At 36.0% G+C, this 14,733-nt stretch overlaps 1 protein-coding gene and 1 pseudogene across 1 annotated transcript; both read right to left on the bottom strand.

Annotated features, from left to right (window-relative positions):
- Window positions 1-833: 833 nt before the first annotated feature.
- On the bottom strand, window positions 834-6,203 carry LOC113338537 (17.6 kDa class II heat shock protein-like). Its single transcript, XM_026583936.1, has 4 exons — window positions 6,063-6,203; window positions 2,821-2,833; window positions 2,341-2,345; window positions 834-1,166 (listed from the first exon to the last, which is right to left on the bottom strand). The coding sequence occupies exons 1-4, from the start codon at window positions 6,201-6,203 to the stop codon at window positions 834-836; spliced, it is 492 nt and encodes a 163-aa protein (XP_026439721.1).
- Window positions 6,204-7,542: 1,339 nt separating this feature from the next.
- Window positions 7,543-8,991, bottom strand: LOC113338536 (annotated as a pseudogene).
- Window positions 8,992-14,733: the final 5,742 nt, after the last annotated feature.

Raw genomic sequence — 14,733 nt, 5'->3', positions numbered from 1 at the left:
TCTCCGGATTTAAATAAATAATATAAATATACCTAGTCAAATACATGGGGTGAAACTTGAACCAAAGTCTATAGTGTGGGAGCCCAAAATAATACCACCACACTATTTCTCTAAATTTGATATAAATTAAAAAACTATGTTTTTAAATATATATATATATCTTCCAACCATACGCACCTGAACCTTCCGATAGAATTTAGCGGTAGGCGTATAAGAATTTCAGTGATCAAATCTTCTGTAACGTTTGGCACTGATCTACGCATTCTCTGACTTATCGTTTTCATCCTAGATCGCAAAAAAAGACGTTTTGTTTTACGGTTTTAGTTTGGAGTCTCCTTTTATAGGAAACAAATAATCTCCACAATTTGAATAAGCATTCTACGATTTTAAAGAATTCTGCTCCAAAAACTAGGCGCCAGTTGTCTTGCCAAGGAAAAAAGCAACAAATCCTTTATGAGTCAATTTTCCGCCCACTGATCCACATCCAATATGTTCCTGTTGCACAAGGAAATGGTAAAGCACAAGGGATATCATCAAGCGCACCCAATTGTTGAATGAGTGCCAGGTGAATTTTTGTTTAGAAATTGCTCGAAATGTATCAGAAGAACTTATTTGTTCTGGCTTGTTAGGAGCTTAATTTCTCCAGGTTAAACTAAAACGCCAATGAAGTGCTCAGAGCTCACAATGGAGAAAGACAAATTACATTTTAGATCTTTTAGCATTTGTTTATTTCCGATCAGACACACAAAAACAACAGGACATACAAAAAAGCCGAAACTCATTTCATGATGAAACATTCACTAAAAGAAACATTCCTTTCGAACAGACCCAACCTAGCAAGTGCAGCGCGACCCAATTTGAACCTGGATAGTCCTTGGCTTCTTAGGTTCCGGTGGAGGCAATTTCTGGACGGTAATGGTAAGAACACCATCAACACAAATAGCTGGAATTGCATCAAGATTAGCATTTTCTGGAAGCATGAATTTCCTCATGAATTTCCCAATTCTTCTTTCCATCCTCACATATTTGACTTCTTTCTCCTTCTCGTCTGCCCTTTGTCGCATTCCGGTCACTACAAGAACGTTATTCTCTTCCACTTGAACCTTGATTTCTTCTAATTTCAGCCCTGGCATGTCAAGTACAAACACATATGAATCTGGATACTCCTTATATCAGCTGGTGTTGTTGCTGATAAACATGAGCATAGAGATTCTAATGTAGTTGTGAGAATAATTCTTTGTATCTTCATTGATAGGCAAAAGCCTGATTTATACATGTTTACACAACTAGATAAGGCAAATAGAAGATACACCTAACAACTAGATAAGGCAAATAAAAGATACACCTAACAATATCTAGGATATATACAGAAAGAATATATATGCAGTTACAACCAAATAACAAACACAATAATGTCAAGATATATCATATCTTGACCATATATTGACACCCCCCCTTAGACTCAAGGTGGTGGAGTACACATCTTGAGTCTGGAAATTAAGAATCGAAGACGAGCTGCAGAGTGAGTCTTGGTGAAAAGATCAGCCACTTGAAATTCTGATTTAACATGCGGAAGAGTGATTGTACCTTTCTTGAAATGATGACGAGTAAAATGACAATCTATCTCTATATGTTTTGTACGCTCATGAAAGACATCATTGTGTGTAATTTGAATAGCAGCCTTGTTATCACAATACAGTGGTGTAGGAGCAAAAATTAGAACTCCCATATCACGAAGTAGCCACCGTAACCAAATGAGTTCAGATGTGGTGTGAGCAAGTGCTCTATACTCTGCTTCAGCACTTGAACGATAAACCAAACTTTGTTTCTTAATTCTCCATGAAATCAACGAGTCTCCCAAGAACACACAATAGCCTGTAATAGATTTTCTATCCGTAATATTCCCAGCCCAATCGGAATATGAGTAAGCTTGAAGAGTGAGATCAGACTTTGATGAGAAACACATACCTTGATGAAGAGACCCCTTGATATATCTTAGACTTCTGAGAACAGCTGCATAATGAGTAGACCTTGGAGCAGACATAAACTGACTGACTATGTGAACTGCATGACTTATGTCTGGTCTCGTAATGGTTAAGTAATTTAGACTCCCTACTAGTTGATGATACAGTGTTGGATTAGACAATAGAGTCCCATATGTAGGACTGTATTTTACATTCAATTCAAGAGGTGTGTCAGTTACCTTATTGTCAGATAGCCCTGCACGCTGTAGAATCTCAGATGCATATTTGACTTGTGATATGAAATAACCAGTGGGTGACATGTCAACTTCAATGCCAAGAAAGTAACTTAAATATCCAAGATCTTTCATCTTAAAACAATCACTGAGATATGATTTGAGTTCAGTAATACCTTGTAGATCACTTCCAGTAATAACCATGTCGTCAACATACAAGAGAAGAATGACAATTCCTTTTTCTGACGATTTGACAAACATAGCTGAATCACAGAAGCTTTGTGTAAAGCCATACTGGAGAATTGCATTGCTAAACTTCTCAAACCAAGCACGAGGTGCTTGTTTGAGTCCATATAATGCCCATCGAAGCTTACATACTTGATTAGGTTCATGAGGCAAACCAGGAGGAGGTTGCATGCAAACCTCTTCTTGTAACTCACCATGAAGAAACACGTTTTTCACGTCCATTTGATGAATCCCCCATTGTCGTGCTGCAGCAACAGCAAGTAATGTACGAACTATAACCATTCTGGCCACTGGTGCAAATGTTTCTTCATAGTCAACACCATACTCTTGTGTATAACCTTTTGCAACAACTCGTGATTTACATCGTTCAAACTCACCATCTGACTTGGTCTTAACTTTATAGACCCATCTGCTTCCAACAACTGATTTTCCAGGAGGAAGGTCCACCATTTCCCATGTGCCTGCCTCTACACGTGCTTCCAATTCATCATCCATTGAATCTTTGCATTCTGGAATGGCTGCAGCTTCTCTGTATGTTTTTGGTTCATAAAATGACAAAATAGAAGACAAGGAACAATGATAGTCTGCATACTTAGCTGGTGGTCTTCGATTGCGAGGTGGCAAAGAATTTTCTTCAGAATCGGGATCTCGTTCCTGAGTTGCACTGTTAGGTTGAGTCGTAGAGTGGTCTTGGTCATTCGTATTTGGTGGATCAACAACTAGAGGAGATGGACTTTAAGGAGTAGATATAGGAAAAGTGCTAGGATTGGATTCACTGGGAAATGGATCAGAATAAGTGAAAGACTCAAAAGATCATGATTTGCTGCTTGGAAGTGACCAGAATGGAACTTTCTCCTATAATGTGACATGACGAGAGACACGAAGCTTTCTATTAACTGGATCATAACAACGATACCCTTTTTGTTCAATACCATAACCAAGGAAGACACACAAGACATTATTTTGACCAAGTTTATGACGTTCACGTTCTGGAAGGAGTACAAAACAAGTTGAACCAAAGACTCGAAGCTCAGAATAGTTTGATTTCTTACCATAGAGACGCTCATAAGGTGACATTCCTCCTATGACAGTTGTTGGGACTCTATTGATGATGTAGACTGCAGTAAGAACTGATTCTCCCCAGAAATTTGAAGGAACTGAGCCAGAAATTAACTGAGTTCTAGCTGTCTCTATAATATGACGGTGTTTATGTTCTACAACTCCATTTTGTTCTGGAGTTTCAGTACATGACAGTTGAAGAATGGTGCCTTGGGTTTTAAGAAATTCTTTGAATGGATTGAAAATATATTCCCCTCCTTGATCAGCACGAAAAACTTTGATCACTTTACCAAACTGAGTTTTTATCATGGTTGAGAAATCAACATATAACTTAAGAAAATCTGCTCTAAAGCTGAATAGATATACCCATGTATAACGCGAATAATCATCAATAAAACTGACATAATACAAAGCACCTCCCTTTGGCATAATTGGAGATTTACCCCAGACATCAGAATGTATAAGAGCAAAAGGTTCAGTTGAGACAGAAGTGTTAAGATTAAAAGAAAGAGCTGGTTGTTTTTCCAGTCTACAAGAGATGCAATTTGGTTCTTTATCTAACCGAGTATCTCCTAGTAAACCCTTATTGATCATATATGAAAGACGAGAAAAGGAAACATGACCTAACCTAGAATCCCAAGACATGAAGGGAGATATTGAAACAGGTGCAGTGGGAGTAGCATCTACGACATGACTTTTAGATTCCGCTGAGAGAGCAAGAGATTGAAGGAGATACAACCGACCAACTCTACGGCCTATCCCAACTAGCTTCCCGGTTTTGAGATCCTGTATAGCAAAACCAAAAGGAAAACAATATGTGTTATAACCTTGATCACACAGTTGACCAACTGAAATAAGATTCATTGTAATATTTAGAACAAGAAGCACATCTGGTACATATAAGTTATTTGAATTGTTGACCAAGCCTATATGACTTGCAGTTACTGTTGATCCATCAGCAGTATGAATCTTAGGGGTGATGACAGGATGAAGACTTTCAAAAAACTTTTGATTAAAAGTCATATGGTTTAATGCTCCTGAGTCGAGAAACCATTCTGTTGAATAAATACCTGAGGAGATAGCGAAGGCAGATGCAGCTGTAGGGTTGTTACCAATTGAGAGTGCTTGTTTAATCATCTCTTGAATATCAGCAAGGTTTGGTGCTGAACCACCACTAGGTACAACTAATGCAGATGAGGTTGTTGATGTTGCGTATGGATCTGTTGCAGATAAAACTGGAGCTGCCGTAAATCTGGTAGGTGTATTGAATTTGTTTCCTCTATTATTATTGATCCTTCTCATGTTTCTTGAGGTTGGTGAGGTGCAGAATATAGATGAGTGACCAAATTCCTTACAATACCCACACTGTGTTGTGGGTGTGTCAGGTATTGAGGCAGCAGGTGATGTATTGGCCGATGGGAGATTGCAGTTCCTTGCCAAGTGTCCAAAGGTCTTGCAGTTATGACACTGTACTTGAGACATATCACGTTGCACTTGAGCATTTGAGTTTCTTGGAAAATTGTTAGGGCTGGATCGTGAGGGCACAACAAATACTCCTGATATCACCGATGTGATTCTTTTCCTTGTTTCTTCTATAATAAGTTCAGACAAAGCAACTTCCACCGTGGGAAGAGGTGAACGATGAAGGACTGATGCTATAATAGACTCAAACTCATCACGCAAATCCAATAGAAACTGAACTAAACGTGTTTCCTCTCTATACTTCTGCCATAATTCCAAATCTACGGTCCATATTGGTTCCATGAGTGCTAATTGATTCCAGATTAAAGACATCTCAGAATGAAAAACAGAAATAGACTGATCATGCGATTGTTTCATAGATCTAATATCTTGTTCGAGTTTATACCTCTGAGCAAAGTTGATTCGGGTGTACCTTTTCGAAAGAAAATCCCATGCATCTTTGGCTACCTCAAAACTTGTGAGTTGCATGCTTATGGAAGGAATGACTGTGTTTCCAATCCAAGTGAGAATCCTGTGATTGTTAATCTCCCATTCTTCTTTTGGATCCTTTTTATGTGTTTCATTTTCTTTCCCTTTTTCAACAGAACTGCTTGCTGTAGGTTTCTTTTCTATACCATCGACATACTTCCACATACTTTTTCTTTTAAGAAAAATCCTCATGAGGAATGACCAGTGATTGTAATTGGTTCCATAAAAACGGACAGTGATGGGTTGAGAATCTTCTTTTGACATGATTACTATGTTTTCGCTGGGTTGTATTTTCTCTGGATTGTATTGCAGCGGAAACTGGTTCTCAGATATTTCCTAGCTCTGATGCCATGATAAACATGAGCATAGAGATTCTAATGTAGTTGTGAGAATAATTCTTTGTATCTTCATTGATAGGAAAAAGCCTGATCTACACATGTTTACACAACTAGATAAGGCAAATAGAAGATACACCTAACAACTAGATAAGGAAAATAAAAGATACACCTAAAAATATCTAGGATATATACAGAAAGAATATATATGCAGTTACAACCAAATAACAAACACAACAATGTCAAGATATATCATATCTTGACCATATCTTAACAGCTGCCATGGCTTTTGCATCTCTTACATACTTCGTTGATGGTGTGTTCACTGATTTTTCAACATCATGGTCTGATACATCGAACATGTCTTGAAGACCTGAGAAAATTGGATCATTGAAACCAATTACTCTCAAAGCCATTGTTGTTGCTGTGGTTGAATTGATCGTAGCTTGTGGAGATTTTGATTTATGATTTTGATCTTCGATGGATAGCAATCAAATGCAGGTGGGGTTTATATAGAGATGATATATTGTTGGTGTTTCTAGATAATTATGTTGATGTCTTTTCCCACCGAGTCTCGAAGCTGCTAGAAGGTTGAAATAAAAGGCAATAAAACACTTGGAATTTGGAACTTGCTAGAAAATGTTGGATGATTAAACTGGGCTTTTGCTGGTGAGCCTTGCGGGCCTCATCGGAAGCATATGGGGGAGTGAACATCAACTTGTTTGGTTAGGCAGGCTCACTAAATAGCCTTTTTTTTTTGAAAAAACAATTTATTAATAAAGAATAACCAAATTTAATACAGAAAAAGGAATGCAACCTCAAATGAAAGAACATAAAGGCCAGAAATGGACAACATGTCCTAAAGCCCAATGACTAAATCTTTAAAAAACAGAATTCAAACAAATATGTAATAAGGAGTGTCTGGTATCTCTATTCTTTGCATATTCGATGGTCTTTCAGTGAACTTAAGTACTTGTCCTCTTTGAAGGTGACAACTTTTTTTGGCAAAGAAATCCACAGAGAAATTTATCTCCTTGTAAACATGATAGAAATGGATTTGTTTTAAGGCAGCACATACCTTTTTCCATCTAGCCAGAACAAACCATGGATGGTTGTTACTTGAGAATACCGACATGGCTGCATTAGAATCCATATTAACCACCACCTGAAATTTATGTTGTTGTAATGCCCATTCCAGAGCACATAATTTTCTCATTACTTCAGCTACAAAATTTGTTGTTATGCCCACACCACCACTTTCAGCAGCAATGAATTGACCTGAAGAGTTTCTAATGACAAATCCATAGCCAGAGATACCAGGATTACCTCTTGAGGCTCCATCATAGCAAAGTAGTATAGTGTTTTCATTTGGTAATTGAAAGTAACATTCAATGATTTTTGGAATTTTGATTTTCCTGTAATGAATCTTAACGAATTGTAGAATTTGAATATCATAATCAGAATTATTAGTATACCCTCTGAGTCTTACCTCACAGTCTTTGACCATTATGAGAATCTTCTTTTTTGCATTTGTCAAATCAGGAGCAATGTCTTCAAAAACTTCCTTATTTCTGGTGAACCAGATATCAACCATTACATTAAAAGCAACAATAAACCAAATTTCCTGCACCACAGTACTCTTATTTTTGCAGCAGGATAAAACTTCCTCAAAGGAATGTGGATTTTTGAATACAAAGATACCATCAATCCAATTTCAAAGAAGATGACCATAGTTGCATTCCCATAAAAGATGATTTATAGAGTCCTGAAATGCATGACATATATAACATCTTGATACAAGCTGAAAACTCCTTTTGTTGAAACTTTCATCAGTAGCACATGCACCTCTGGTGATTTTCCAAATATTAGCATTTGTTGAGGGATGAACACATTTCTTCCATATATGCTTATACCATCTGAGTTTAAGATTTTTTTTCTTCTAATAACTGAAACAACACTCTTCACAGTAAAAATACCATTTTGAGTAGGAGTCCAAATCATTTTATCTTCACCAGGTGCAATAAATGGTAGATCATCAATGGAAAAGAAATGTAGCATGTCTTCAGGAATTAACCACTGATGATTTGAAATTAAGCTACTAACCTTGATATGAAGATGTTGCTTGTTATAGTCATTATCAAGGAAAGTTTTTGCCAAGCTATGCTCCAAAATCCAAGTATCTTACCAAACTGAAATTTTGTCACCTTTGCCCACAGTCCATCTGCAAGATTTTTTGCTGGTCCGACTTACCTGATTTTTCTGTCTCGATAAGAATTTAATTTGAAGAGTTTCAAATTTATTTATAATTCACAAACACATTAAAAAAATCAAGCCTTAAATCACAAACTCTAAGCACATAAAGATTGAATTAGAACACAAATGAATCTCATTTCTTTTCCATTGGGATTGAAACACGGAGAAAAAGGACAAACAAAAAGGCATTTCAAGCCTAAATCATACAATCACTATGAGAAATTCATATTGGATCATATTGGACGGATATATGATTCAACCCAAGCTAGCTAGTAACTGCATGACCCCAAATTTTCTTACCCAATTTGAACCTGGATAGTCCTTGGCTTCTTAGATTGCGGTTGAGCAAATTTGTTAACGGTAATGGTTAGAATACCATCACACAAACAATTGAAATTGCAACAACATTTCATTCTCATGGAGTATGAATTTCCTCATGAATTTCCTAATTCTTCTTTCCATCCTAACATATTTGACCTCTTTCTCCTTTTCATCTTCCCTTTGGCGCATTCCTGTCACAACAAGCACGTTGTTATCTTTCACTTGAACCTTGATTTCTTATGATCTCAACCTTGGCATGTCAAGCACAAACATATATGAATCTGGGTACTCCTTAATATTAGCTGGTGTTGCTGCCATTTCTTTTGCATACCTTACATACATTTTTGATGGTGTATTCACTGACTTTTCAAAGTCATGATCTGATACATCGAAAACGTCTTGAAGGCCTGAGAAAATTGGATCATTGAAACCAATTATTCTGAAAGCTATTGCCTAACCGGAAAAACTTGAAAAATTGTTTGTGTAGAACATACTTTTGGTGCTTTTGATGTTGGCTGCAAACTTTTCAACAGAATGGAGTGGCCACACTATCTCGTTTAGAAGCAATTCTGAACCTACTGTATTGTTGCTGATAGGAAAGTATGCAACAACAAGGGAACTGAGATACATGATAAGTGCAGATTTCGGAAACAAGACAAAGTTTGAGATAAACTTTCTAGCCCTAGATTTTATTTAGTCGGAAGAATGAATATAATTTGCGCTGCAAACTTATCAATTTTTTGTAACAAGTATGACATACAACACACATGGAAGGACATTACTTTAAATGCTTTATTAGTTTATGTGAACATTCGAAGCCGGAATGAATATGTAATTGTAATCCGTAACTCTTTATTTCTATAATACGAGCAAGGTTTGAAAAACGGCCGTTTTTTCCGAAAAAACGTCCGTTATAACGCTCACGCCCATATACCGTGCCCGTGAGGCTCACCAACACGCTTACCTAAATAACACCGATAAATAGGAAAAAATGGCGTTATTTAGACCCGTTATAACCGTTTTCACACCGATGATTACCGTTTTTCTAAAATTAATATTTCAGTTTTTTTCTTCTAAATAACATTTTAACACACGTTTTTTACACCGTATTTTCCGTTTTCATACCGGTTAAACCCGTTTTTAAGGAAAAAAAATTTGAGTTGGAGAAATTCTTATACAATTTTTAATTTCAAACTTACAACTAAAATTTCATAAATAATCATTAAACACTTCAAATTTTATAAACTTACAATAAGTAACCTAGTGACAGTAGTGCTTGAAATTTTAAACTTAGACAAACCAACTTGTACCGGCATTTTTTTCCGACTTATTCAAGTATTTTCTGTTTTCTCGACGATTCTCAGTTGATTCCTCCTCCTCTTCCTCCGCCTCATATTGGTTCGCGTAATGCATTTGGCTGTCGTAGTTAACAGTATCGTCATCTTCATAACCATAGTCTTCTTCCTCATTATCATTACGATTATCTACTTCATTATTGATATTAATATTGGAATTATACTCTTCATTAATTCCTCGGGTATCTTCTTCTGGACGATCTTCAGTGTAATGAGAATTGTATATGGGATTTTCATTTTCATGACCTTGTGTATTGTATCCAAATGTTAGGTTACCAAAGTCATAAACAAAGTTACTCACTGGCAACCTTTGATATGAGATTTCAACTTCTGGATCATGCCATTCGTATGGTGGGGGGAGAGGCTCTGGATTATTAGCTGCTTCCTCTTCCAATTCATTTAACCAATGTTCTTCCTGAGGTAAAACTTGTGTTTCATCATCCCCTGCTATCCAATCAAGCATATTTTCATCTGTCAGCAGGCTATGAACATCGTGGACATCGATGTTATGTCGCTTTTCTTTACCTTGAACTCTTTGCTGCTCCGATCTTAAATTGTACTGAACATATACCAAATCGTTTATTCTTGACGAAACTAAACGGTTGCGTAGTTTGGTGTGAATTCTTTCAAACACACTCCAATTCCTCTCGGATCCAGACGATGTGTTTGTCTGGCTTAGTATCTTTACCGCGATCCTCTGGAGTGATGGAAATTGAGCACCGTATGACAACCACCAGCTTACAGGATCACCTTGCAGAGCAGCCAATCTTACTGATGGTGATGCAAATTGGCCTTGTATCATTTGCATTCTTCCCGCCTAAAAATATCAAAAACTGTGAATAGAAATTCATATAATTTCGAAATTAATTGTTAATAAAAATTCACACCTCTAGCATGCATGTCGCTTGTTCTTGAGGGCTACTAATCATTTTTGATATAACTTCACTAAGACAAATTTGGGGCTGAGAAATTTCATTGTTGATGAGATTGGCTGCTGGGTTGTAGATATAATATGGATTCAGAAAATGCGCTGCAGCATGAAGAGGAGAACTCAACTGATCTTTCCATCGTCGGTTAATCACACCTACAATAGAATTATTTCGAGTTTTACCCAAACCCCTTTCTATAGTTTCCACACATGTAGCAAGTGCATGAAACAAATAACCCATGGTAGGTTTATCTGAATCCAAGAAACGGATCATTTTCAATAAAGGACCAACCATCATGCATGCATTTTGGCATGTGTGCCAAAACATCTCATTCAAAATAATGTTTTTCACATCTTTACCCGTACGAGTTTTTCCTTCTGGCGAGTTCACAAATTCTTGGTCTACAAAAAGACTCTCGATTGCATTACGTTGATCAATGATACTTTTGATTGCGATAAAATTTGTCGCAAACCTTGTTAAGCCAGGGCGCAATAGATTGCGTCCCCTAGAATGTTGTCTGAATCTAGCAAGAACCCAACCATGATTATAAATAAATTTACTGATTTTTCTATCTTCTGAAATCACACTTTTAACAAAGGGGAACTTTTCAGTATCTTCCAACATTAAATCCAACACATGAGCTGCACAAGGTACCCAAAAAAATGTACCATACTCTATGGCCAATCTCATACCTATTAAAACAAAATGAGAAATGAATTAATAATATATAAAAATAAACAACTGTAATTAAATTAAGTTGTAATAGTTACCTGCGGCTTTGAATTGGGATCCTTGATCAGTTACTATTTGAACAATATTTGCCGGACCAATATCTTCTATAACCGGTCTGAACAAACTCATCAAATACTCTGCTGTCAACCGATTATGCTCGATGTCAACGCTTTTCAAAAATGTTGTCCCATGGCCACTGTAAACTAAGAAGTTTACAAAGTATGGTTATTTTTGTTTTTCCAACCATCTGACATGAGTGTACACCCATACTCTCTCCAATAATTTCGTTGGACCGACACCACATCCTTCTGAATCCTTTGTTTTTCCTGCCTTAATAATGGGTTCGACAACTTATAGGAAGACGAGCTCTGTATGATTTTCCGAAATTTGCAACTGCATTGAATGCCTCGTGGTACTGAGTTGAGTTGGCCACATTCAAGGGAATATCATTAGCATAGAAAAAACGTCCAACAGAAGAATCAACTTTTTCCCGGCATGTTTTACTTCTCCCAAAATTCGCCATGCTAGGTTGAGAATCCCTATTAGTATTATATTGTCCTCCCATATCTACAGACATCCTAGGTGCTTGGTGTGGTGTACGCATTGAAGAACTAGGTATGTCCATAGAGGCCTGTGGACGCTGTGATGTACCTTCTCCGGCATTAGTATTCTTACTTTTTCGTCCAAAAAGGTTCTTCAACTTCGATAACCCGCCCATTTTATTTTGTGTTACCGGCGCTTGTTCTTCTTCATCTATATCATGCACAGGGTTCCACGGTTCATTTTCATACATATCTTGAATTTCTGTATCTTCATATTCAGTTTCTGGTACTCGTTGCCGTTTTGCTTTGTTTCTGTCTTGCACCCATACTTTTGCTAAATTTTTAATCTCAGGTGGCACATGCATGCAGGGAGTAATTGTACCTCTTTGTTGTGCAAAATGCATTTTGAAACGCGAAATTCCCGCAGACACTTCTTTTTCACAAAAATTACACTTCAACTTTTTACCATCACTCATTACAGTACAATATGCATGAAAAACATCTCGTTTTGCAGATGTTGATCCTTCCATTATATTTTGTAAGTAGGAAATTTCACATAGCAATAAGTGACATATATAAATACAAGTTAAGTGGACATATTCCATCAATATAAAAATGGTTAGAGTAACATTATAATTAGAAATCACAAGTTGCATTAGTCATTTACTCAACTTGAATATTAAAAGTTGAAATTAAGGATCGTGTAGCCTCTCATTTTTTCATGATTGAGAACAGAAATACAAACATACCATACATCAATTCATCATGCCATTTTTTTTATAAAGAAACAATGATTTTTTACGTGCCAACTGATTCAAGTTGATGGACTATTTAATTATGAATATTAACATTTATTAAAACATTTCTTAATAAATGATAATAAAATGAACAAAAAATCTATATTTCTTAAAACATTTCTTAGATAAAAATGAAACATTTATTAAGTAAATATACGTTAATAGAATGAAACATTTCTTCACTTAACATTTCTTAAATATTTCTCAAACATCATGAAAGAAAAAAACATCGATATTTCTCAAACATCTATATTCACTACTCTAACATCATGAAAGAAAAAAACGATAATAAATAAATTAATAACGTATTAATAAATTATATCTCTAATTGAATGAAAAATCTACAAAAAATAATTAATATTACCTCTTAAACTTGTATTTGAGAAATTCAAAATGTAAAGCATTCCTTTGAGCAAGAAGCAGAGAACCAGAGAACCAGAGGTATTGATTTCATTTCAATTCTCTTCTTGTCCTTTTAAAGCATTCCTTTCGGCAAGAAGACATAATAGCTAGCAAATCGAAATATTTTTGAAACATTTGGAATCTCGTTGCATGCGTATATAAGAACATGCTAGCTATGTCTTTGATCATGAAACCAACTACTCTTTTTACTTTTTTTGTTTTTGTTTTATTTCTTTAACTTTTGAGTCTGAACTCTAAAGTACAGACCACATGTAGCATATACTGTACACACCTCCAAATGCAAAAGAAAAAGATAAATCGACTCCCTGACTTCCCTCTCTCACTCTCTTTTTCTATAGCTAGTCTCTGACTCTCTTCCTATTGCATTCCTTGTTGGTTAGTCTTGTAGCAAGTAGCTAAGAGCCTAGGAGTATTATTTGACAACAAAGTTTTGACTGCTTTTGAATCCGAATATGGATTATTGAAATATTGGGGAATGCATTGAACTATTCGAGTGACAACTTGAACATATCAAGTGGATAGTGATAGTATGCGTGTATAAATATTGTCGGTAGACGATAACTACAATGCATTGTTATAAGTCATAGACTTAGGGTTGTGAATTTTACTAGATATCCATAAATTTGTATGTTAAAAACCCATAAACAAATAAATAAAAAATCAAATAAATAAATTAAACCAAAAAAAAAAGAAAAAACGTAGTAACAACGTTATTTAGACCCGTTGTAACCGTTTTCACAGCTGTAATTACCGTTACATAGGAAATTCAGATCACAAATTATTTATTTTTCTTATTTAACCGTTATCACACCCGTTATTTTAAAAAAACGTCAAAAAAACACGTTTTATTCCTATATAACGCGTTTTTGACCCAAAACATGCTCACACCCGTCAAAACACGTTATAACGGTCACACCTAGTACCTGTGACCTGGACCGTGACCCGTTTTTCGAACCTTGACAAAAACTAATCACCTTCATATATATATATTCTATATTTAACCTGCACATGCACGTGTATACCTATAAACTTGGGCACAGTTTGCACTTTTAAGGAAATAAAAGAAAGAAAGAAATCTGGTTGAGTTATTTTAGAGAATATACAAAACTACATGTACTTGAGATGGGGGTGAAAATTGACTCAAGATCATCATAAACAACAACTGGCTTAAACTTTAATTCAAATGGAAGAAATCCATTTCTAGCAAGCGATTGGTCCAGGCAAAGGAAAAACATCTACCAAATTTTTGGAATATAATAGGGTTATTGAGGCTAGTTAGACCATTAAGTTACTCGGTCAGTTCTTGGATCGATTCAAAAATAAATAAACAGAATGGTCTATAATAGACTAGAAGTAATCAAGTATAAGATCAGCTATCTATGTGTTTTAGTCAGTGGATTCTCTTGTAGAGTCCAAATTTGTGCACCCCTTCAAAACCGAAGTGCAGAATCATATCCCCATTTTCTTCTCTTCATTCCCTTCGTACTAAGGTTTTGCCAGCAGTACATCTTGTTTGAGTAAAGAGGAAACTGGGGTTTGTCGTTGTGAAGAGATTAGAGAGAGATAGAGAGAAGAAGGGAATGTACATCTTCAT

Source organism: Papaver somniferum, unplaced genomic scaffold (assembly GCF_003573695.1).
Source record: "Papaver somniferum cultivar HN1 unplaced genomic scaffold, ASM357369v1 unplaced-scaffold_19, whole genome shotgun sequence".
Lineage (NCBI taxonomy): Eukaryota > Viridiplantae > Streptophyta > Magnoliopsida > Ranunculales > Papaveraceae > Papaver > Papaver somniferum.
The sequence above is the reverse complement of the archived record's forward strand: the minus strand, read 5'-3'. Positions and strand labels throughout refer to the sequence as shown.